The sequence below is a fragment of the Cetorhinus maximus genome, chromosome 27, assembly GCF_964194155.1.
Source record: "Cetorhinus maximus chromosome 27, sCetMax3.hap1.1, whole genome shotgun sequence".
Taxonomy (NCBI): domain Eukaryota; kingdom Metazoa; phylum Chordata; class Chondrichthyes; order Lamniformes; family Cetorhinidae; genus Cetorhinus; species Cetorhinus maximus.
The window spans coordinates 8553140-8578085 of NC_135905.1; the positions used below are offsets into that span (position 1 = coordinate 8553140).

General features: G+C 42.1%; 1 protein-coding gene and 1 long non-coding RNA gene across 5 annotated transcripts in view; one reads left to right on the forward strand and one right to left on the reverse strand.

The window, feature by feature from the left end:
• Positions 1–1890: 1890 nt before the first annotated feature.
• Positions 1891–24946, reverse strand: part of LOC144668532 (uncharacterized) — a 66822-nt gene continuing 43766 nt past the window's right edge. The window contains exons 5-6 of the long non-coding RNA XR_013573516.1: positions 8077–8180; positions 1891–3561 (exon numbers count right to left, since the gene is read on the reverse strand). This is a non-coding gene — a long non-coding RNA (uncharacterized LOC144668532). The remainder of the gene's footprint in view (positions 3562–8076; positions 8181–24946) is intronic.
• The window catches only part of LOC144668530 (elastase-1), a 52178-nt gene continuing 41199 nt past the window's right edge, over positions 13968–24946 (forward strand). The window contains exons 1-2 of one of the 4 annotated variants that reach the window (XM_078530657.1): positions 13968–14109; positions 18439–23653. In XM_078530657.1, coding sequence (XP_078386783.1) covers positions 14043–14109; positions 18439–20294 — 1923 coding nt within the window. In that variant the 5' untranslated portion in view covers positions 13968–14042 and the 3' untranslated portion in view covers positions 20295–23653. Of the gene's footprint in view, positions 14110–14129; positions 14405–18438; positions 23654–24946 lie in introns of those variants that run through there. The other 3 variants (XM_078530659.1, XM_078530658.1, XM_078530661.1) reach the window with 3 other exon arrangements.

Sequence of the window (24946 nt, forward strand, 5' to 3'; positions counted from 1 at the left end):
AGGTTAGACGGGCAAGTCCACTAATGAGTTCAACTGGTTTTTTAATGGCCTTAATAGGCTGTTAACAGGTCGCTGAACTGACAATCTAAATGATGCGGGGTGATGTCGGGATGCACGCCTGTGCCATTTTATGCGTTGGCGAGTGGGCCCCGCCCCTGCTCACCGACTGGAAGATGCTGGCCCATCTGTTTACAAAAATGGGATATATATTGATGGGAGTTCAAGCACTTGGGTAGAGTAAAACTTTACCTTAAGAGTTTAACATGGGATAATCACATCTTATTACAAAAAAAAATGCAAGTGGTTCCTGTACAATACTGTTCACTTACTAAACTCTTCAATTTCATATTGGTAAAAGAATTGATTGGTAAGCTGACCAATAGCCCAGTTGATAATACAGTATGCCCGCCTTGGTGCCAATAGAAAAAGGGTTTGAGTTCCACTGCTGACAGCAGACTCTGAATATTGGTTAAAAGCCCACAGCGGTGTTTGTGCCTGCTGGGTCAGGGCGTTCACTGTACTCCTGAAGGGAACAGGAAACCACATCCCTTACTTCCTAACGCGAGGTTCAGATATCTTGTGTGTGAGTCTTGAGTTGAAACCTGCCCTGAGGGCAGAACACAATGGATAAAACTGATGTAAAAGAAATCAGTGTTGTCAGGACACAAATCAGTCAGTGATTGAAAGTAAAAAAAAAACACCAGGGGTTATTCTTATGTGTGTTCCAGGACTTCACAGAATCAAAGACAGAATTGCGATAGTGCAGAAGGAGGCCATTTGGCCCATCATGTCTGCACAGGCTCTCTAAATGAGCAACTCACTTAGTTCCATTCTCCTGCCTTCTCCCTGGAAACCTGCACATTCATCCTTTTCAGATAACAGTCTAATTCCCTTTTGAATGCTTCAATTGACCTGCCTCCACCACACTTGTGATTTTGAACTTCTTTTCATTATTTCAAAATTTTTCAAGCATTGCGCCTTTAAATTTGCCTTCTGCTTTCCTCTTTTACTGCCCAATGCTCTTAATTTCTGCAAAGGGTTTAAATGTCAGGCTGCACCCCCACAGTGCGCGGCCTGAGCACATTCTGAGTAATTGACACATCAATGAATCAGCAAGCAGGTAGTTCTCAGGTCCCTGAACTCTTTGTACAGGTTCCACTTTCACTCTGAATACTGGTTGGAGTTAGGGAGGGAGTTCAGTTGAAAACTATGAGAGGATGTTTGTCTTTGGGGCAATTATCTGTAAAAGGACAAAGGTTTTTCAAATCTTTACCATTGCCACTTTAAATAACGATACCACGGACACATTGAATAATTATAATGAAATCGTATCCTTAAGAATTGCAAATCCGCTAAAATAAGCAGCAACCATTCGTAATTGATAACATTTCTGCCATTAACTGTCATATTTCTGGGAAACACAATCTTGTTGGAGAAGACAGAATTTTAATTCATTGATCTCACTTAAAATTGGAGGAAACCCCAAATTTTTGCAAATCATGTCCAAGACTTGAATTGTATCGGGATCTTTGCACGCATTTTAATTTGATTCCAGAGACATGGGAATTACCTTTGAAAGTAACTGTGGCCACTCCGGTCTCTGACTTAAAAACAATCCTAGCCCAGACATCATTTCTTTACAAAAATGGAATATATTGTTACAACTGGTCCCCAGACGAGGTTCCCCCAGTTTGTTATGATCCCGGACGAGGTACCCCAAATTGTTATGCTCCCAGGTGAGGAGGAATGAACTGGCTCCCTTTTTTATTCAACCCCCTCGGTTGGTTGCAACAAGGTTAATTTAAAAAGGATCCCTTCCCTCGAGGATACCTTTTCCAAGTCCAAATGTATTTATGTTTTAAAAGGAGCCAATTTAACCAGACTTTGAGGTGAAGAAAGAGCGAGTTTATTAGTTACTAAAACGTGAGAAAAAAAATAATAAAAATGCAGCACACAGATTAGAAATGAGAGGTGAGTCCAGAAATAAAAGTTAAAAAAATATGCGAATCAGTCTTTGGCTGGTCCATGAGCAGTAGATGACGAAATGTTGCGGCCGTTAATTTGGACGATTCTGGTAGAGCTGACTTTGGGCAGATGAGCAATTGGTTTGGGGATTCTTGGTTCTGCAGGTTAGCTGAAAGAAGTTGTCCTGTTTCCTTTTTGACTGTGGTTTTGCTGACTTATGTCTTGCTTCCAGCAATCAGAAAGAGAGGACCTTTTTACCTGCTAGCACAAGGATTGCTAGTTGATGTTCTTCAGCTGTGACCTTCACAGAACACCCTTGCACACCAGGCCTGGAACACCAAAACTAGCACACACAACTAGGATTGCAGTTGGCTTTTCTTTTGTCTTTTGCCCAGATCTGCCTTCTTTTCAACTCATATCATGTCCATAGTCTGGAATATAACTCACAGGAGATGGTTTCTGCTGAGATGATAATCAACCTTCATTATCTCCACAACCACAGAAGATTACAGTTCAGCTTTTTGTATTGCATCTTTTCCTTTGAAGTGTCTTTCTCTGAGGTAGGCCTTGACACCTTTTTAGGTACGACATTCTGTTCTCTAGACTAGTTGGTCAAGTGTAATCCACATAGGAATTTTCCAGCAAGTGATTACTTTACAATTTCAGCCAGCTTTTGCTTGTATGCCCCTTTTAAAAAAAAACGCATATCTTACTTAAAAGCTCAATATGTCCATAAGTAATTCGGGATGATGATTTATGGTCGTGACAATATATTGATGGGGGTGGAGGTCTTGTCAAGCAGTGGTAGCATCCCTACCTCTGGGCTAGAAGCTCTGGGTTCAAGTCCCCGCCAGGACTTGGCGGCCATGGAAAGTGCATTCAAAATGTGGCCAAACAGGTTGATTATCAGTCTGTAAATCTTTCCAATATGCCTGATGGCATGGACCAATCACAGAAGTCTGTGGTCACCAATACCTTGTCAAGGCATGGACAAGAGCAAGAGGTAGTGATGAGAGTTCAAGCCTCGGGTAGGCTAAAACTTTCCATGAAATGTTTAACATGGGATAACCGCATTTTATTATACTATTATGTAACACACTCATTAAACGTTTCCACTTCAGTTAATCTGACCAGTGGCTCTGTTGCCAGTATTCCCTCTTGAGTCAAAAGGAGAAGGTTTTGGACCTCCTTCAGGTAGCCCCAGGGTGAATAGTGCACCAGATCTTCAATATTTGGCAAACAGCCTTGCGATGTTGCTCATGTCTGCTGGGTCTGGGTGTCCATCGACTCTCTAAAGGGTCAGTGAAGGCAACGGGAAACCTCCCCCAATGAGATTCTCAAATATCTCACGTTGGGAGACTTTTGTTGGAACCTGCCCTGGGGGCATACAACAATGGACAAGCTTGGTGTAAAAACAGAATAAAAGTAGACTTCTGATATCAAGGAATATGGGGACAATGTGGGAAAATGGCATTGACATAAAAGATCTGCCTTGATCTAGTTGAATGGTGAAGCAGGCTCGAGGGACCTAATGACCTACTCTTGCTCCTATTTTCTATGTTCCTATGTTCAGCATCATACAAAATTAATCAGCAGCTGAAACAGAAAAACATTAGGGTTATGCAATATTCCAGTACTTTTGTCATTATATCAAATATATTTCAAAATTCCTTTTTTTTAAAAACAAACATATAAACAAGGAGCAGTAGGCCATTCGGCCCCTCGAGCCTGCTCCACCACTTAATAAGATCATGGCTGATCTGATTCAAAGATTCTGATTCCACCACCTTTTCAGGAAGAGAATTCCAAAGACTCACGACCCTCTGAGTGAAAAAATTTTGCCTCATCTCTGTTTCAAATGGGCGATCGCTTATTTTAAAACAGTGACCCCTAGTTCTAGAATCTCTCACAAAAGAAAACATCATCTCAACATCCACCCCGTCAAGATCCCTCAGAATCTTATACCTTTCAATCAAGAAACCTCTTATTCTTCTAAACTCCAGCGGATACAAGCCTAACATAACCATATCCTTTTGTAGCCTCCTTACGTCCTCTTCACAACTTACTTTCCTACCTATTTTTGTGTCATAGCAAATTTGGCAACCATCCCATCCATCCCTTCATCCAAGTAATGTATACAAATTGTAAACAGTTGAGTTCCCAGCATTGATCCCTGTGGCACACCTGGGATTTTAAATCTACTTCTGCTTTCAGCCTTTTTTTTTTGACTCTGAATATCCCTAATTTCTGAAAAGTGTTTTGAATGATGGGTTGCAACACCACAGTGTGTGGCCCGAGCACATTCTGAATAACTAATACATTAAAGAATCAGATTAGTTTTCAGATCGCCCAGCACTCTTTACAACCGCACTTCGGCCCTGAATACAGTTGGGTCAGGGGAATGTGTGGGTGGTACGGATTTCAATAGCTAGAAAATCAGGGGTAGAATTCTACGCCTGGAATCTGGAGCCTCACATTATTTCATTGTCTCAAGTTTCAATGTATGGTGAACTGTGAGGATCATGATAGACTGCAAGGGGACACAGAGTGGTGGAATGGCCAGACGTGGCAGATGAAATTTGATGCAGAGAAGCATGAGGTGATACATTTTGGTAGGAAGAATGAGGAAGGGTAATATAACGTCAAGGATATAATTCTAAAGGGGTTGTGGGGGATTGGTGGGGGAGCGGTGACAGAGCAAATGGACCTGGGGGTATAGGTGTACAAATTATTGAAGGTGACAGGGCAGGAAAGGAAGCAGTTAATAAGGCATACGGGAGAGATTGAACATAAAAGGATGTTATGCTTCAGTTATAAAGGGCACTGTTGAGACCGCACCTCAAATACTGTGTGCAGTTTTGGTCTCCTTATTTAAGGAAGGATGTAAATGCATTGGAGGTAGTTCAGAGGTTTACTAAATTGATACCTGGAATGAGTGGGGTGTCTTATGAGGAAAGGTCGGATAGACTGGGCTTGTTTCCACAGGAGTTTAGAAGAGTGAGGGGTGATTTGATTGAAGTATACAAGATCCTGAACGACCTGACAAGGTGGACGTTGAAAGGAAGTTTCCTCTTGTGGGTGAGTCCAGAACTAGGGGGCAATGTTTTAAAATTAGGGGTCGTCCTTTTAGGACAGAGATGAGGAGAATATTTTTCTCTCAGAGGGTTGTACGACTTTGGAACTCTCTGCCTCAGAAGGTGGTGGAAGTGGGGTCATTAAATATTTTTAAGGCAGAGGTAGATAGATTCTTGTTAGGCAAGGGAATCCAAGGTTATCTGGGGTAGATGGGAATGTGGAAATCGAAACACAAGGGGCAGAATTTTACATTTGGTGTGCGGGGGCGGGCCCAACACACGGAACGTAAAATGACGCGTGATGACATCGGGCCTGTGTCCCAACGTCATCACGCAGTCTCGCGATATTCCGTTCGGCGGGCGTGTGCCAGAGTCGGCTGCACGCCCGCCGATAGTAGAAAGGCCTATTGAGACCATTAACGAACTAATTAATTTCACATTTACGCTGCCCATCCAACCTAACGGTTGGCAGGCAGGCAAAAAGGCCAAGCAGCCTTTACGTTTTTTTAGGAAACCTCATCCATGAGCGGGTTTGAGATTTCCTAAAGCTATTACAACTTAAATAAAAACTTTCTTTGACTCTCCCTCCTCCTCCCGCCCGCACAGGTAGCGCTCAGTGCTACCACTCACGTTCCACGCTGGGTGGGCCTTAAAGGGCCCGCCCGTGTGAAATCGCGGTGCAGAGCTGATCACAGGCGGCGGTCGACTCCACAACTGCCCCCAACCGCTCTCACTGAGCCCGCCCGACCAATGAAAAATCCTGGCCAAGAAGATCAGCCATGATCGTAATGAATGGCAGAACAGGCTCGAGGGGCCAAATGGCCTACTGTTCCTATTTCTTATGTTGTTATGTTCTCAAGCAATCTGCAGTTCGTGACATGGGTTTGTGACACGATTTTGTCATCCATAACAGAAAATGAATGATTTAAGGTGGATAAGGACTTAATGTTAACGTGTAATTAAGGTTCTTTGATTTATGTTAACTATAGGAGAACTTGGGCACTGTTGATATTTAAGAAAACTAATTCAGTACAAGACATAGTTTTTGATTTAACCTAGTGCCTCAAAAATCTTGGCAGATTTAGATGATTCTGTTTTGTCTCATTTCTTCTGATTTTTTGAAGGAATTACAATAGTTAGTTCAGCGTCGTTGTATTGCATTATGTTTAGCAGTGAATGGCTGTCAGGAAACTGAGAACATCTTTTCACACTGTGGTTGAGTGGTCAAAAAGTGGACCATAACCAGAAAAATGTTGGATGGTCTACTGCTAATTTTATGGGGGCAACTGGAGGCATCTTGTAATTGCATTGTACTGGCTACCAAATAATTTTAAAAATGGGTACTGAATAAATGCTGGACCAGCTAGCAAAGCCCACATCCCCTGAATGAATAAAAAAAAACACACATAAGTCAACTACCAAACTTAAATAAATTATTTAACAAAATTGGAGTTTAATAATCTTCCACAGTGAAATGAATGAATTCAAATTCTGTCTTTCTAATACAGGATTGTGTTTCCCAGAAATGTGAAAGGTAACAACAGAGATGTTATTAATTGAGGAATAGTTGCTACTTCTTTTTTGGATTTTTAAGAATAAAATTGTTTTAATTATTCAGTCTGTATTTGTGAATAACAAAATACAATGCGCACAATAATATAATAAATATTAATCATAGATATGATTTTCCCAAATAAATACATATAAATTCTGATAACTTCATCCTAATAAGGATTTGCAATTTTCTAAACGTTAATCCATGAAGGGGGATAATGTTTTCCCAAGCTTCCTCCTTGTTACTTTAAGTGGCAATACCGCAGGGTTGCTGAATAATTATAAAGAAATTGTATATTTTTTTGTATTCATTCATGGGAAGTGGGTGTCACTAGTTAGGCCGGCATTTATTGTCTATCCCTAATTGCCCTTGTTCAGGGAGCATTTAAGAGTCAACCACATTTCTGTGGGTCTGGAATCACATATAGGCCAGACCAGGTAAGGGCAGATTTCCTTCCCTAAAGGACATTAGAGATCCAGATGGGTTTTTACAACAATTGACAATGGATTCATGGTCATCATTAGACTTTTAATTTCACATTTTTATTGAATTCAAATTCCACCATCTACTGTGGCGGGATTCAAACCTGGGTCCCCAGAGCATTACCCTGGATTACTAGTCCAGCAACAATACCACTACGCCATCACCTCCCCAAATATTTAAGAAATGAAAAATCTTTGAAACAAGCAACAATTATTCGTCAAATGATAACTTTCAGATTTCTTGGAAACACAACCTGTTGAAGAAGACAAAATTTTAATTCAATCATCTCATTTAAAAAAAAACAACCATAATTTTTGTTAAATTGTTCATTTCCATTTGGTGTTGAGAGATGTTCAATATCCTCTATTCTACTACCCCAGGTTGAATTAACTGTTGTCATTTCTTTTAAAATAATTATCAAAATGAATGCGATGAATTAGAACAACCCAAATCTCCCAAGATTTTGGAGGCACTACATTAAGTCAAAGTTAATGTTCTGTATTAATCATATAGTCATGAGGGCACAGAAGGAGGTTATTCAGCCCACTGAGACCATACCAACTGTCTGTAGACCAACCCAGTCAGTCCCACTCCACCGCTTTATCCTCATAGCCCTGCAAGTTTATTTCCCTCATCTTCCCATCCAATTTTCTTTTGAAATCAACCATCACCTCCGCATCCACCAACCTCGTAGGCAATGGGTTCCAGGTCATTACCACTCGCTGCATAAAAAAAGTTCCTTCTCACATTCCCCTTGCATCTGATGCCCAAAACCTTAAATCTGTGTCTCTTAGTCCTTGTACCATCAGCTAAAGGGAACAGCCTTTCTTTATCTACCTTATCTAAGCCTGTGATAATCTTCTACACCTCTATTACATCTCCCCTCAACCTCCTTTGCTCGAAGGGGAACAACTCCAAAATTACAACAGTATTAAGGTTCTCCGGTTATGAGCATAACAATTCAGAAACTTTAATAACAGTCATCAACCTTTTCTTCACCTTGAATTGTTGATTCCCTGTCGTGAGTGATTAAATCACAATCCCATGTTGCAAATATTGTTGAGCCCTGCTGTGTTTATAACACAGGCTGACAGCAGCAGAAGCTGTAATAACAATTAATATAAGTAATTAATAGATAACTAATAATTATTAGCTCTAAAATACTATCAACAGCCATCCCCCAAAACCCAAAGAGAAGAGGAGACTGGCACATGAGTGAATTCACAAAACTATCTGAAATTGAACAAACTGAGTGGGTTCTCACTGGGTGTTGGGAAGAGTTCAGCTTTCTCCAAAGTCTGTACCTGGTTTAACAGCACATGAATGGAACAGGTAGGAAGTCTTGTGGTGCAGCAATAGTGTCCCTACCTCTGGGCCAGAAGCTCCAAGGTGAAGTCCCACTTCAGGACTTGGTGGCCACAGGACGTGTGTTCATAACATGGCCAAACAGGTTGATTATCAGCCTGTAAATCTTTCCAATGCACCTGTTGGCAGGCAGTAAAAGCAGGAGAGTTTCCTGGTCAGCCATACTGCAGAAGGCAACGGCAAACCACTGCAGTACTTTGCCAAGCTTTATCATGGACCAATCCAATGGAAGTCCATTTAGATTGAGATGAGGAGAAATTTCTTTACTCAGAATGTTGTAAATCTTTGGAATTTTCTACCCCAGGAGGCTGTAGGTGCTCAATCAATGTGTATATTCAAGATTGATAGATTTTTGGGCACTCAGGGAGTCAAGGAATATGCAAATAGGTCAGGAAATTGGAGTTAATGTAGAAGTCCAGCTATGATCTTAGTGAATGGCAGAGCAGGCGTGAGGAGCCACATGAAATACTCCTGCTCTTAGTTCTTAAATTCAAAGTTCTTATGTAACTACCCTCCACTGACTGCATTTTGTTGGCGAAATCACCCTGCTTTTTTTGGCAGACATTGCTGCAGTTTCAGTCATGAGTTTTGTTTGCTATAGTTCATAGAGACTCTTTATAAATAGATTCTGTAGACTGTTTCCTGTAGTATTCTGTTTAAACAGACTCTGTTGCTGAGTAAATAAATCTTGTTTGCTGTAAAAAACACTGTTCATTGTGAGTCCTGCCATAAGTCCCACCCCACCTCCATTTCTTTGGCTGACATAGTGGTGTCAGTAGATGTTATGAATAAAGTTTAGAAGGCGAGGTCACCAGCTAAAGTTACCTCGCTCTTTCCCATGGGAAATCACAGTCTCTTCTGACCGCTTTGCCTCCACAGCCAAGGTTGGAAGCAGTCCAATATGTGCATGAGTGAGGAGTACACACTCCTGCAGATATCCTCTGCTCACTCACAATTTTCACGCCCCAGCCCTGACATGCAGATCTGTACCAGTAGGGCACATTTTTCAAGTACAGTATAATATCCATTGCACAGCTTAAAGGTTGTACAAGGAATATTCTTTTTCTCTCATCTGTAATTTATTCAGTCATTCTTTTGTCCATTATTCATTTACTGATTTTTTAAATTCTCAGCCAGTTTTTTTCTCTCCTTTTCCCTCTTCTGCTGGCATCTCACTGGGCTACAATGACACAGGTACAGTTAACCCCAATATTTTGCCCAAGTGACTAATGTTTAATTTGTTAGCCTTGGGAATGATAGTCGGAGGAGTGTTTGGCCACAAGGGGGCATTATGACAATTGCTGTTCATATCACTGTACATTATTTTTAAACAGACATTAACTAGTTTAAAAACAGAATTACCTGGAAAAACTCAGCAGGTCTGGCAGCATCGGTGGAGAAGAAAAGAGTTGACGTTTCGAGTCTACATGACCCTTCAACAGAACTGAGTGTAGTTAGGAGAGGGGTGAAATATAAGCTGGTTTAAGGTGGGGGGCGGGGGGGGAGAAGTTGAGGGGGGTGGGGGTGGTTGTAGGGACAAGCAAGCAGTGATAGGAGCAGATAATCAAAAGATGTCACAGACAAAAGGATCAAAGAGGTGTTGAAGGTGGTGATATTATCTAAGAAAAGTGCTAATTAAGAATGGATGGCAGGATACTCAAGGTACAGCTCTAGTGGGATGGGGTGGAAAGACTGACAAGGTATTAGTTGTAAATTTAAAAATAAATGGAAATAGGTGGGAAAAGAAAAATCTATATAAATTATTGAAAAAAACAAAAGGGAGGGGGAAGAAACGGGGTGGGGATGGGGGGAGGGAGTTTAAGATCTAAAGTTGTTGAATTCAATATTCAGCCCGGAAGGCTGTTAAGTGCCTAGTCGGAAGATGAGGTGCTGTTCCTCTAGTTTGCGTTGGGCTTCACTGGAACAATACAGCAAGCCAAGGACAGACATGTGGGCAAGAGAGCAGGGTGGAGTGTTAAAATGGCAAGCGACAGGGAGGTTGGGTCTTTCTTGTGGACAGACCGCAGGTGTTCTGCAAAGCAGTCGCCCAGTTTGCGTTTGGTCTCTCCAATGTAGAGGAGACCGCATTGGGAGCAACAAATGCAGTAGACTAAGTTAGGGGAGATGCAAGTGAAATGCTGCTTCACTTGAAAGGAGTGTTTGGGCCCTTGGACGGTGAGGAGAGAGGAAGTGAAGGGGCAGGTGTTGCATCTTCTGCGTGGGCATGGGGAGGTGCCATAGGTGGGGGTTGAGGAGTATGGGGTGATGGAGGAGTGGACCAGGGTGTCCCGGAGGGAACGATCCCTATGGAATGCCGCCAGGGGGAGTGAAGGGAAGATGTGTTTGGTGGTGGCATCATGCTGGAGTTGGTGGAAATGGCGGAGGATGATCCTTTGAATGCGGAGGCTGGTGGGGTGATAAGTGAGGACAAGGGGGACCCTATCATATTTCTGGAGGGAGGAGAAGGCGTGAGGGCAAATGCGTGGGAGATGGGCCGGACACGGTTGAGGGCCCTGTCAACGACCGTGGGTGGAAAACCTCGGTTAAAGAAGAAGGAGGACATGTGAGAGGAACTGTTTTTGAAGGTAGCGTCATCAGAACAGATGCGACGGAGGCGAAGGAACTGAGAGAATGGGATGGAGTCCTTACAGGAAGCGGGGTGTGAGGAGCTGTAGTCGAGGTAGCTGTGGGAGTCGGTAGGCTTGTAATGGATATTGGTGGACAGTCTATCATCAGAAATTGAGACAGAGAGGTCAAGGAAGGGAAGAGAAGTGTCAGAGATGGACCATGTGAAAATGATGGAGGGGTGGAGATTGGAAGCAAAATTAATAAATTTTTCCAGGTCCCGACGAGAGCATGAAGCAGCACCGAAGTAATCATCGATGTACCAGAGAAAGATTTGTGGGAGAGGGCTGGAGTAGGACTGGAACAAGGAATGTTCCACATACCCCATAAAGAGACAGGCATAGCTGGGGCCCATGCGGGTACCCATAGCCACACCTTTTATTTGGAGGAAGTGAGAGGAGTTAAAGGAGAAATTGTTCAGTGTGAGAAAGTTTATTTTAGTATGGAAAAGGTCTACTTAAAAATAGCTGATTTCCATAGCTCTGGTGTTTCCTTTTGGTGTCATTGTGCGCATTGTGCATCCCATATTTTAAACTTACACACACGTTCTGATTACTGGAAGGGGAAGATGAGGCAGCAGGCTGGGGTGGTAATGAATGTGTGTCAATGGGAGGCTCTTGATATTGAGTTGGTCCTGTACTGGATTGTGAAATGCTCCTGTAGAAAGTGTTGCCCTCTATCCGATGCTGCTGTCATTGGCTGGTCCTGCCTGCAATCATTGGGGGAAGCCAGCAAGTTGGATTGTTGGCTGAAATACCTGGCATTTTTGTAACAGGGTTCTACATCAACTCCCTCTATCACCAACATATTGTGGTACCAATGTGTACCGTGTACAGCAAGTCATCAAGGCTTCTTCGGCAGCACTTCCCAAATCCGTGACTTCCAGATGCACTGGAATACCATCCCCTCCAAACCACTCACCATCCCAACTTGAACTTAAATATCACCATTCCATGATCCTCACTGGGCCAAAATACTGAACCTCCCCACCTATGTGAAAGCAACTTCAACAACTGACTGCAGCAGTTCAAGAAGATAGCCAAACACTCAAGAGATGGGCAGAAATCCAGAATTTCCAGTACCTTTCACAATCTCAGCACCACCATAGCATTTTTCAGCCAATACTTTTGAATTGTAGTCAATATTGTAATCCAGGAATTGCGGTACAGCAAGTTGCGATGTGATTATGTTTTAATAATATTGATTGAGGGATAAATATTGGCCTGGAAGATATATTACCTGTTCTTCTTCAAATAATGTCATGGGATCTGTCATATCCACCTTAGAAGTCAGAAGGGTCCTATTTTAACATCTCATCTGAAAGACATACTTCTGGCAGTGCAGCTCTCACTCAGTACTGCACTTGGAATGTAAACCTGGACAATGTACTCAGGTGTCTAGCATGGGCCTTGGACCAAAAATTTTCTAATAGAGACCCTAACTGCTCATCTGCTTCTGAGACTCTCATCCATGCCTTTGTTACCTCTAGACTCGACTATTCCATTACTCTCCAGGCAGGCTCAATATTCCACCCTTCATAGACAGACATTTACTCATCCACATATTCTAATTTACACCAAAATCCCAATTACCATCATCCCTGTGCTTACTCACTTAGATTGGCTCCTGGTCCAGCAACACTTGGATCTTAAAATTCTGACCTTTCTATTCAGGCCGCCCCCCACCTCCTGCATGGCTTCCCCCTTCCACATCTTTGTAACTTCCTCCAGCTCTACAACACTTTGCGCTCTTCCAATTCTGGCCACTTGCATATTTCTAACTTTAGTCGCTCTAGCACTTATGCCCAGGCCTTCTTTGCCTAAACCTAAGCTTTGGAAATCCTTCCCTAAACTGCTCTGCTTCTCTCTCCTTTAAGATGCTCCTGAAAACCTACCTCTTTGACCAAGTTTTTGGTCACCTGTCCTAATATCTCCTTATATGTCTTGATGTCAAATTGTGTTTGATAATGCTCCTGTGAATCACTTTGGGACATTTTATTATGTTAAAGACAGTATATAAATCAAAGTTGTTGTTAAGAGAGCTACTAACTGATCAACAGGTAATATCTAAATGGCAAAAATGTCATCCTTATCCTCAGCCCCAATGCTGCCATCTTCTGAACCTCTAATCTCAAACTTCCTTCCCAACTCAAAGCCAGAGTTCAATCTGCACTAAATGGTAACCAGAACTGTCAAGAATATCTGTGAAGTGCTGAACAATCTGGGACTCTGCTCCAGAAAAGGAAAGATTAAGAGGGTGACCTGATAAAGAACTATAAAATTATGGTGGAATTTGATTAGGTAGATGTAGAGAAGATGTTTTCACTCGTGGAGGGGAACCTTAAATATAACAAATAAGTCCAGCAAGGAATTCAGAAGAAACTTTGTTACCCAGAGAGTAATTAGAAAGTGTAAACTCGCTACAGCAAGCAGCAGTGAGGTGGATTGCATGGATGGATTTAAGGAAAAGATAGATGAGGGAGGGAGGGAGGAAGGAAGGAATAGAAGGATAAATTAATAAAGCGAAAGGAGACTTCTGTGGAATATAAACCCTGAATAGCCTATTTCCGAGTTCTAAATTCTATGTAAGAATGATCCATCTCATCTTTGCTTCCACTCTGATGGTTCCTTGCACCCTTGGCTGTTCACCTTGGTATCTCACACAAAAATGTTTGGAGTGCCCAAAATGCAGGATTTAAACTGCCACAACAATACACGCAGGGGCATTCCCAATTCCCACTTCCCATTCCCAAAGTAGCAACACCGTCTCCACAGCACTCATTTCACGGGCAGGTGTTTCAACCATCAAATTAAATAAATATAAGCCTGATAGTTGCACAGAGAGAGAAAAAAAGTGACTCAAAGAGACAGATACAAAGGAGCAAACAGAGATACCACAAAGGCAGACACATGATGATCCAAGGATAAAGGATGGGTAGGAATGGGTGGTTGAGGAAGAATTGAGAACCAGTTGACATGAATCACTTTGGAGTGAAAATTGCTGATTGCTCGAAGCTCCTGTCACGCCGGAGGGGAGCATTAGGTGAGGAGCGCGGCACTATCTTCCTTAATCGGATGAAAAACCTTGATGTATTAATCTCCTCTCTTCATTTCGCCGGCAACCGTGTGAGCTGTGGAGGAAGACGAGGGCTGTGTGGCTTAAACCCGCCTGAGCTGCTGCTGTCCTTTCACAAACTTCTCAATTCTAATATACTCCTTGGGGTGTGGAGAAAGCAGACACAATAATAATAATTAATAATAAATAGCAGAAGGTGTATTTATTATTTAATTTAAGCTGTGGATATCCTGGATCTCCCTCCCTCCTTGCTCCTTAAACGGTGAGTGCTATTGCCTGGCAGAATGCTCCAGAGGGGATTTTTTTTCAGCAATGCGAATTGTTCCTTTGATCATTTTATATTATTATTATTGTTATTATTTTATTCCGTTATTGTTGAGAAGCTGTCAGTTGGGGGCTGTAGACGCCGGCGAATGGCGAAGTATTTTTTAGACACTCCGATTTCCTCTCCCAGTTCTTGGCTTTGTAAGAGTGCAATAATCACAATAATTAATGCTTGTTTTGACCTGAGCTGCAGCTTGTGGAGGGGGGCGAGGGAGGTGTGCTGTGTGCAGAGATGCTACCAGCAGGTACCCAGCCCTGTTGCTTGTACAAATCATTCGGCTGGGAGGTATGTTTAGCTTTTTTAAAAACAAAATATTGTTTTTAAAAAACAAAACCCTTCGGAATAGCTCCGGCTTATCTCAGCGTGTTAGGGCGACGCCTCTTTAAATGGCTGTGCACAGATAGAATATATATAAAAATAATAATTTTCTGCTAGTCTGGTTTTTTTTTCAGGATGTGGGGCCGGGAGACACCAGCCGGGTGCATTAGATAGAGAATTGGGGTCTGCTTTTATAAAACACAATCCCTGGCTGCCCGGGACATGGAATCTCCATTTAATGAATCTGAATCTGTTGCTGTCTCCCAAATCCCTTCCCTCTGCCTGGCAGGGTTGTCCCTCAGCGTCCAGCCTCCGAATACCCCTTTCCAGCCTCACTGGCCTCATGTGCTATATGTGCCTCTCCCTCGCTGTAATTCTCTCTCTGAGAATGCTCCATCCCTTTCCCTGACACTATTCGACACTGCGCCCCGACACTGGTTGTATTCTATCTTGACCCAATTTTCTCTTTCATATACACAGATCCACATCTTCATTGCATTCTCTTCCCTAGTCTCTGCCGCGTGAGTACAGTAACCATCTGATCGTAATTCTTCTGCCCCCCCCCGCCCCGTCACATTGGCTTCCACACTGACACGCACCATAACATGACACACATCGCCAGACTGAAACACACGCCATGCTGACACATACAATATGGCCACACACAAAATACTGATACACAGCACCACCCTAACAACACACCATTCTAATACACGCCAGCACACAGACACGTATGGACACACACACACCATACAGACATACATCAACACAGTGATGTCATACAAATACCCGTGCTAATTGTTCACACCATGCATGTGTCCAGAGTACCCTGTGTGTCCAGAGTACCCTGTGTGCCCAGAATACCCTGTGTGTCCAGAATACCCTGTGTGTCCAGAGTACCCTGTGTGTCCAGAGTACCCTGTGTGCCCAGAATACCCTGTGTGTCCAGAGTACCCTGTGTGTCCAACGTACCCTGTGTCCAGAGTATCCTGTGTGCCCAGAATACCCTGTGTGTCCAGTATGCTCTGTGCCCAGTATTCTCTGTTGAACTCAGTGCTGTCCATTGTACTCTGCAAAACACAGTTAACTTCAATGTGATTTTTCCAACCTATCAGCATATTTCATTTCTTTAAGTATAATTAAAGGGTTTGTGTACAAAATTAAGCCTTTAGCTGCACCCACTTTCCCACTTTCTCTCCCTTTCTCCCATCTGGCTCTTGTCTTGTGAATGCAATCAGTGCTGTGGCCCTTTGCCCAGGTGGCCATTATTTGTTAAAGGACCTTGACAGTAAGAGCTGGATTTGAAACCCCCCCAAATGGTGTGTTGGGATCGGGTCAGATGTTAAAATTTTAAAAATCTCAAACTCAATCCAAACCCATCCAAATCCATTTGGGTTTAATGAATGCAGGACAAGAAGTTGGCAATTTAAATATTTTAATGAGGCTGGCAGGTTCAACAGTGGCTGGCTGAGTTTCTTAAGCCCTGGGAAACCCGGCAGCTGATGGCTGAAAGGAGGCAAGGACAACTTTGGAGCGAAGGTAAGTTTTTTGCAGTACTGCTTGTGGGCCGGGAGGAGCAGGAGTGCTACCACTCGGCCCATCAATATCCACCACCATTGTGTTCCCTTCCCTTATACAAATACCTCTTGGAGTTGGGAATTGGACCTACCTGCTCCTGTAGCCTGCTCTGGAGTTAAAATCCAGATTTTCTATCTTAAATTTTGCCCACCCCATTGCCGTGTATCTTGGCCCTGTTAACATCGAGATCAAAATGTCAGGAGAGCTATTTGACCATGGATCGGGATAGGACTCTCTGTTCTGTTGAAGGGTCATTCGGACTCGAAACGTTAACTGTGCACCTCTCCGCAGATGCTGCCAGACCTGCTGAGTTTTTCCAGGTATTTTTGTTTTTGTTTAGGACTCTCTGTAAATGGTTTCATTACCCCTGGGTTAGGGAAGGGAAGAAAAAAAGACATGAGTAATTGCAAGTGCTTACCTATTTCTTTTGAGTCCACCCAAAGTCCCTAAATATGAACTTCCCATCATTAATGAGTGGTAGTGATCAGGAGTGAGAACTCAAGCTGATTTTTCTCACTAGCCCAATAGCACTGTGACCAAGGTGGCACCTGAACTGCTGTTCCAGTTGAGATCAGCATTTACCAGGGAGATGGAATCTGGTAAGCTATGGTCTGGAAGGTTCATTCCTAAGCCAAACAGTGCTTCTATTGAGATAGCTTATCAACAAATTTGAGTTCAGAATGACAGTGAGGAAGAGTCTTGAAAGCAGCAACTGAGAGGGGACTTCATAGTGGTTTGTTTATAAGTTAGTTTTTGCTTCCCTTCCCTAACCCAGGGTAATGAAACCAATTGCAGTGAGCCCTATTCCCGTCCCTGGTCAAATAGCTCTCCTGACACTTTGATCTAGATACTAACAGGGCCATGATACATGGCAGTGGGGTAGGGTGGGCAGAACTTAAAATGGAAAATCTGGAAATCTGGATTTTAACTCTGGAATAGGCTACAGGAATAGGTAAATCCAATTCCCAACTCCAAAAGGTACTTGTATAGGGGAAGGGAACACAATGGCAGTGGAGCTTGATGGGCAAAGTTGTAGCACTCCTGCTCCTCCTGACCCACAAGCAATGCTGCAAGAAACTTCAAACAGGACCCTGATTGTAAGATGTTCAAATCAGTTAAAGGCAAATTTTGGACAGAGCCCAATGAACACATAGGATGGGTGTTGAGATAGGGTAACATAAGTGAAAATCTTTGAAGGGGAGACTGCAGGATATTTCTGCATGTAAAACCTGAATAGACAAGATGGTTTTCCTCAGCTTAAATATTTCATGGCTCTAAATTCATGGCCTCTTTAACTCCTTGACTTGCATGACAAAATGAAACACTGAAACTGAGCCATTTGGATTTTAACATCCCAGGTTACGTCGCTGGTCTGTGTTAGGTTTGTTGGTATGAGCTGAGATGGGAGTAGGGCTAACTGCAATTGTTTCATTGCCCCTGGGTTAGGGAAGGGAAGAAAAAAAGATGAGTAATTGAAATTGCTTGCTGTTCAATAACCCTACTTGGCTGGGCGGTGGGTAAGGCCACAAATGACTTGAAGACACTCTAGCATGACTTAGGAGCCATAACTGGAGACCTAGTGAAGTGTATAAAATTATGAGGGGTCTAGAGAGAGTGGATAGAAAGGCCCCATTTTCCTTTGTGAGGGGTGCATAACGAGGGAACATAGATTTAGGGTAAGAGCTGGGAGGTTTAGAGGGGAAATGTTTTCACCCAGAGGATGGTGGAGATCTGAAATTCACTGTCTGAGCAGGGGGTGGAGGTGGGGTCTCTCAATGCCTTTAAAAAGTACTCGGGTATGCACTTTAAGTGCCCCAGCCTCATGGCTACAAATCAAGAGCTGGAGAGTGGGATTCGACTGGATGGCTTGTTGTTGGCCAGTGCAGACACGATGGGCTGAATGGCCTCTTTCTGTCTGTAAATTTCCATGATTCAGTGGAAATGTACTCCAGCATGTCTTTTCCTTCAAGACAGGTGAGAGAAAACTTTTTGGTGGGAGGGAAGTGGGGAAGGAGGAATAACATGTATACCCTTGACTTACTATTCCTTCTTTATATTGGTTCTCATCACGACAGAGTGTCATTTCAGAATGGCTACCTACAGTCGAAGACTATCTGACTATTCCTTCCAGGAAACCCAGAACACAGTGTGTCATAACACTCTGGAGCCAGATTGTTTCCCACTTTCAAAAAGCTCTTCTGCCACCTTATTCCCCAGAAGAGACAGCATGGAGGAAAGACAAACAACTAAACAAGAACTGAGGAAGACCCTCAGTAGCGTTGTCTCTCCAAGGAACTCAGTTGAAATGGACATGAGATGCCCTTATCATCCATCGTGTTTCACACCACAAGATAATTTCACTGTGATCCCCCTGTGTCGCTGCTTCCATATGGGAACTATCCCTGATCCCAATCATGTCTCCCAATTCCCAATATTTCAGGATGATTCAAAAATTCACACCAACAGCCACATGAACACCAATTCCTCCATGGGAAAGGACACAGACACAATGTTATACGCAGACTCAAACTTGGGAAAATTGCAGGCCAAGATGATGCACAGGAGTTGCTCAGACATTATTCATGGTTATAAAGAGAACTGCTATCGAGGCAGTGTTGTGCATAGTAAGACTACTACCGCACATCAAGCTGCTGTGCCTGACAGAGGCTATGGTATAATTCCTCAAGATGAAATGGTGACTAAAGAATGTAGTCAAAAGATTGTGATCAATATTTCAGGGAGTGAAACTGACACTGGGTATCAGGAAAATGTGAGCGAAAGTGCAGCCATTGCTGAACATCAAGACAATTGTATAGCCAATGATTTGTGTAGTCCCATGCATCGGGGCCATCTCATGTTTACAGAGAGTTCTCTCAATTATCCAAGTGTCACGGTTGTCCAGGAATCTGGTAGACAATATCAAGGCAATAGGGTGACAAGAAATGAGATGATTGCTACGGATCAGGGTAGTGCGACATATAGGGAAGGAGTTGCCACTCACCAAAACAGTTTAATGGGCAACCACACTTGTACTGGACTCCAAAGCCACTTGATATCTGGTCTGAGGATACAAGACACCACTCCTGCTTATTGCCATTCACTGCCAATCCCTGCTATCCATCTCTTTCCAAGGCTAGTCAGTTCTGTTAGTGAATCTGGAAGAGGAACTGTTGTCAATGCATGTTGCCATCCACTGCCGGTTTCAGGGATTCTAACATTCCCAAGGTTGGTGTCTTCAGTGAGTGAATCTGGGTTGGATGCAAGGCATCTTCTGAAATGCCACGGAAATATGGAAAATGAAGATGTCCACACTGCAATTGACAGGAATTCTCAGAACACCTCAGATGGGGAAAAAGCAGAACTGGAAAAGTTTTCTCACTCTTTGCTGCAGAACAATTCAAACAGTAATGTGGGTGTGAGAACACGAGACACATGGACTATGACTTCTGTAACAGACCTGACCCTTAGATATCGCCATCAGCTGGAACATAAAGATGCAGAGGTACAGACCTCATTGGCAGTTAACTGCAGGTCAGTAGGCACCAGCCCCATGTCTCCAACTGATAGTCGCCTGGTTCATATGTTCCCAGAGGTTAACCTTGAAGAGAACCAGCTGATTCAGGAGTCCCCGGTCCGAGAAGTGAAATGGGATGACAAAGGGATGACGTGGGAAGTCTATGGGGCCTCTGTAGATCCTGAAGTCCTTGGGCTGGCTATACAGAAACATCTGGAGATTCAGATAGAACAGCACGAAAAGGACAAGATGTCCATAGCTGAAAAAACAGTGAAGCAACTAGGTACTCATGCTGACGGAACATGTGTGATGGAACAGCCAGTGAAAGAGAAGAGACATTTGCCAGGTTTTAGGAATATGATGTCCACTCTAAGGCATCCTACATGTTGTGTGCGTTCCAGTGCAGCAATAGACTGAATAGCTTTAGCCACTGCAAAAGTGTAGATCACATCATTGACCGATGTTTCAGTTGTATTCCCAAAACATAAACCCAGTTCTGGCTTCTCCCTAACTTAAAGTTGATTCATAAATGTCAGAAATCACTATTTCGTAAGTGTATATTTTTAATAAACTGTTCTTTCAAGATACTTACCAGGGTAGCTAAATGAGATGTTATGGCGAGGGTAGGGTCTTCATAAAATCTAAGATATGTTTTCCAGAAAATTATAAGCTGCTGATATAAAAGGTGGAGATTTGGGTACACGTGTGGGTGCAGTTACAGGGTGCTCATGTCAGGGAAGATGAAGACAATGCTGGTACAAAAATATTGGGGATAGGGACAGTGACATATTTTGCTTTATGCTTTTAACTTTCATGCTATTTTTCACTGCAGTGAAAGAATATAATCTTCGACAAATTGGTGAACCTTGTCAAACACATGGTGACGTTAAACAATTAATTGAAAATGTAATGATGATTCTAAGATAATGATAAAAGTTGAGGCAAAACAGCTAGATAATTAATGTTAATTTCTGGGTCGAGCTGGTCATCTGGAGGATCTTGTGAATGGCCCATAGAGTCATAGAATTATAGAATGTTACAGCACCAAAGCAGGAGATTCAGTCCATCAGGCCTGTGCTGGCTGTTTAATAGGGTTATCCAATTAGTCTCACTCCCTTGCTATTTCCGCATAGCCTCATAAAACGTTTCCCTTTGAATATTTATCCAATTCTCTTCTAATCTTACCACTGAATCTGCTTCCACCATCTTTTCATGCAGTGCATTTCAGATCACAACAACTTGCTGTGTAAAAAAAAAAGTTTCCTCAGATCACCTCTGGTTCTTTTGCCAATCATCTTAAAGCTGTGCTCCTGGTTACTGACCATTCTGCCAGTGGAAATTGTTTCTCCATATGTAGTCAGTCAAAACTGTTCATGATACTGAACACCTCTATCCAATCTCCTCTTAATCTTCTCTGCCCTAAGGAGAACAACCTCAGCTTCCCCAGTCCCTCCACATAAATGAAGTGTCTCCTCTTTGGTACCATTCTTTTCTACAAGCGGTCTGAAGTCTTGATGCCCATTGTTATGGTTCAGCCGATGGTAAATGCTGAGTTGTTCAAATCCCAAAGGGAAACTTGAAACAATTGCCACAACTTGCTTTGCAATTTGTATAAATTTCAAGATGTGTGCCTTGAATTCAGTAGTAATCAGACCACCAAGTCTTATAGGTTTTTACAAAACTAGATTAAACATTTATTAATAAGAGGAATGATTTTACACACATACACAGATTTACAAATTACTACTATGATAACTTCTAAATCCGCTACTTAATCTGACTCCCAGTTACACTTTTGTTAAGGCAACAGTAAGACACATAGATTTTAAAAGACCCAGGCAAGGTGACACACACTACCTTGAACCAGTTGAATTCCAAGTGAGTTTTAACTTCAGTTCTTTGAAAACAGCAGCTTGAGGCATAGATGCTGAAGGTTTTTCATACTTGTTAATCTTAAAAATGCCTACCCTTACAAAGCCTTCACTCCTTTATACATATTTTCCCCTTTGAATGCAAATACCCATTGTTTCACTCTGTTTTTGAACTTTATCTCCCTGACCATAAAAGATTATCATAGTACTAATTTTACCTGTAATCTTTGGGAAAAATAAACACGCTGTTTCTTAACTTCACTTGGCTAGGTGTAATATTTCATTCCATCTTTTGAAAACAATCTAGTCTGGTTTATTTAAAAATGCAATGTCCTTTTACAACTTATATTCTAAACTTCCTCCATGTTTACATCAAAGCCTTCAGACCAGCTGCCTTTAATCCAATTAAGTTTCTCACTCACACACACACAGATACCACTATGTTACAATAAATTCCAATAGCATTATGAGACTTATTATATCTTCCTGACACCATCCTAAGGTGTGGACCCAGATTTGAACATAAAACTCCAACTGAGCCTTAACTTGTGTCTTATAAAGGTTTACATTGGTTTATTGCTTTTGCACTCTATTCCTCTATTAAGAAAGCCAATGATTCCCTATGCTTTTTAACAGCCTTCTCAGCTCCTCCCGCCACCTTCAAAAACTTGTGTACCCCCAGGTGTCCCTGCTCCCTTTAAAATCGCACCGTATAGTTTATACTTCTCATTAACTACCAAATGTATCACTTCACACTTCTATATGTTAAATTTCATCTGCCATGTGTCTGCCCATTTCACCTGTCTAGCTATGCCTCCTGCAGTCTGTGACAATCATCCTCATTATTTACTGCATTTCCAAGTTTCGTGTCATCTGCAAACTTTGAAGTTATGCCTTGTATACCCAAGTCCAGGTCATTAGTATATATAATCAAAAACAGCAATGTTCTTAATACCTACACTGGGGAATGCCAGTTTTATATCCATGTTGCCACTATCCCTCTAATCCTATGGGCTTTAATTTTACAAACAGGTTTATTAAACGGTATTTGTCAAATGCTTTTTGAAAGTTCACATATACAACATCAACCCTGCTTCGTCCACCCTTTCTATTAAGTAAGTCAAATACAACTTGCCTTTAACAATTCCATGCTGACTTTCATTTATTAGTGATACCTTTCCAATTAATTCAGCCCTTGATTATAGGGGTCCATTTTAACCCCCAAAACAGGTGGGTTTGTTTTGGGTGGGTGGTTAAAAAGTAAAAACTCTGAAACAGGAACCCAACCTGGCTTGAACCTGCCATTGCTGCTTTTAACAGGGACATGACATGGGTGGGATGGGGGATTGCGGGTGACCATTCCACTCTCAAGAGGCGGTCTGTTGTTGTAACCTTTTAAGGAGGCTGTGTGAAGATGAATGCAAAGTACTCACTTAGTATCTCAACCATCTCCTTTGCTTCCGCATTAATATCTCCTTTGTGATCTCTAATTGGCCCCGCTCTTTCTTTGATTACCCCTTCACTATTTCTGTGTTTATAAAAGACTTTTGGTTTCCCTTTTGCATTAGCCACTAATCCACTCTCATCTTTGCCACTTTTATCTCCTTTTTTAGAGCTGCTCTCTACTTTCTATGGTGTGAGGATCTGGTTAGGGGACTACAATAACCAACCTCTCTCAAATTCAGTGCTGTGGAAGTGGTGAAGACCACTAAACAGTTTAAGTCTATCAAACTATCAGAGAGCAATCCAACAGAGAACTCGAGATGGCCACACTACCAATTTAATTACAAATAATGCCCAGAGATCAGTAGGCAAAATGCTTTTCATCACTGTATTCTTATTGTTATTAATATTATGTGTCAGCATGTGTTTGATGTGATTTTCAATAAACAAATCATTGATTACTATTTTTTGCTGTCAGGTCCAAATCCATTATGACCCACTAAAATAAAAGCAAAATACTGCGGATGCTGGAAAATGAAACAGAATCAGAAAATGCTGGAAAAACTCAGTAGGTCTAGCAGCATCTGTGGAGAGAGAAACAGGGTTAACGTTTTGAGTCCATATGGCCTTTCTTCAGAGCTGAAGAGAAGTGGAAATGTGATGAAATTTATACTGTTTAAGGGGGGTGGGGTGGGGTAAAGCTGGATAGAAGGTGGGGACAAAGGTGGGATTGACAAAGATGTCATGAACTGAAGGACAAAGGGAGTGTTAATGGTAGTGGTTAGTGCTAAAAAAAAGGTGCTGATAGTGGCATAAAGGTAAGAAAGCAGAATGTGATAATAGCAGAACAAGGATAGCATTGTGTGAAAGAACAATATGGAACAAGTGACAGATGGTCCTTTAGGGGATGGGGTGGGGGAGGGGGAAAAAGATGGAAAATGGGATAGAAGGGGGGATAAAACCATAGATAAATGAATAAAAATAGAAATAAAAATAAATGGATAAAAAAAATTAATGTAGAAAAAAGGGATTAAAAAAGGGGGGTGAGGATAGAGGAGAGAGTTCATGGTCTGAAGTTGTTGAACTCAATGTTAAGTCCAAAAGGCTGTAAAGCGCCTAATTGGAAGATGAGGTGCTGTTCCTCCAGTTTGTGTTGGGCTTCACTGGAACATTGCAGCAGGCCAAGGGTGGACATGTGGGTATGAGAGCAGGGTGGTGTATTGAAATGGCAAGCGACAGGAATGTCTGGGTCATGCTGGTGGACAGACAGATGGGATGTGACTAATCAATGTGTTGTATTGATATGATACCAAACATCTAAAATAATATGTTTAGAAGTCGACAGACTTAAATTGGTTACATAAAGACATAAATTGTTTGAATTTTAGTAGCAAGCATTTTTTTTTTAAATAGGGGGAATTATGGCAAATATTCAAACAATTTTGTAAAAGAAACTGAAGCATAAACTAACAGGGCTTGAGGAACTATTAGATTTGGCCTCTAAGATTGTAGAGAATGATGGAGGTTATAAGATGGCAATAGAATGGGTTGTTGAGTATATACAAAATAAAAAGATGATGGAAGAAGTTAATGGAAGGATTCTTATATAGGTGACCAATTTGTCTGCAAATTAAAAGTGAGGAATTTATTAAAGAATTAAAAGAGGAAAATAGAAATCAGCAAAATAAGAAACAGGTGAAAAATGACAGGAAAATTAAGAGGCAATTGGATGAAAAACAGAGACTGAAAGAAGGT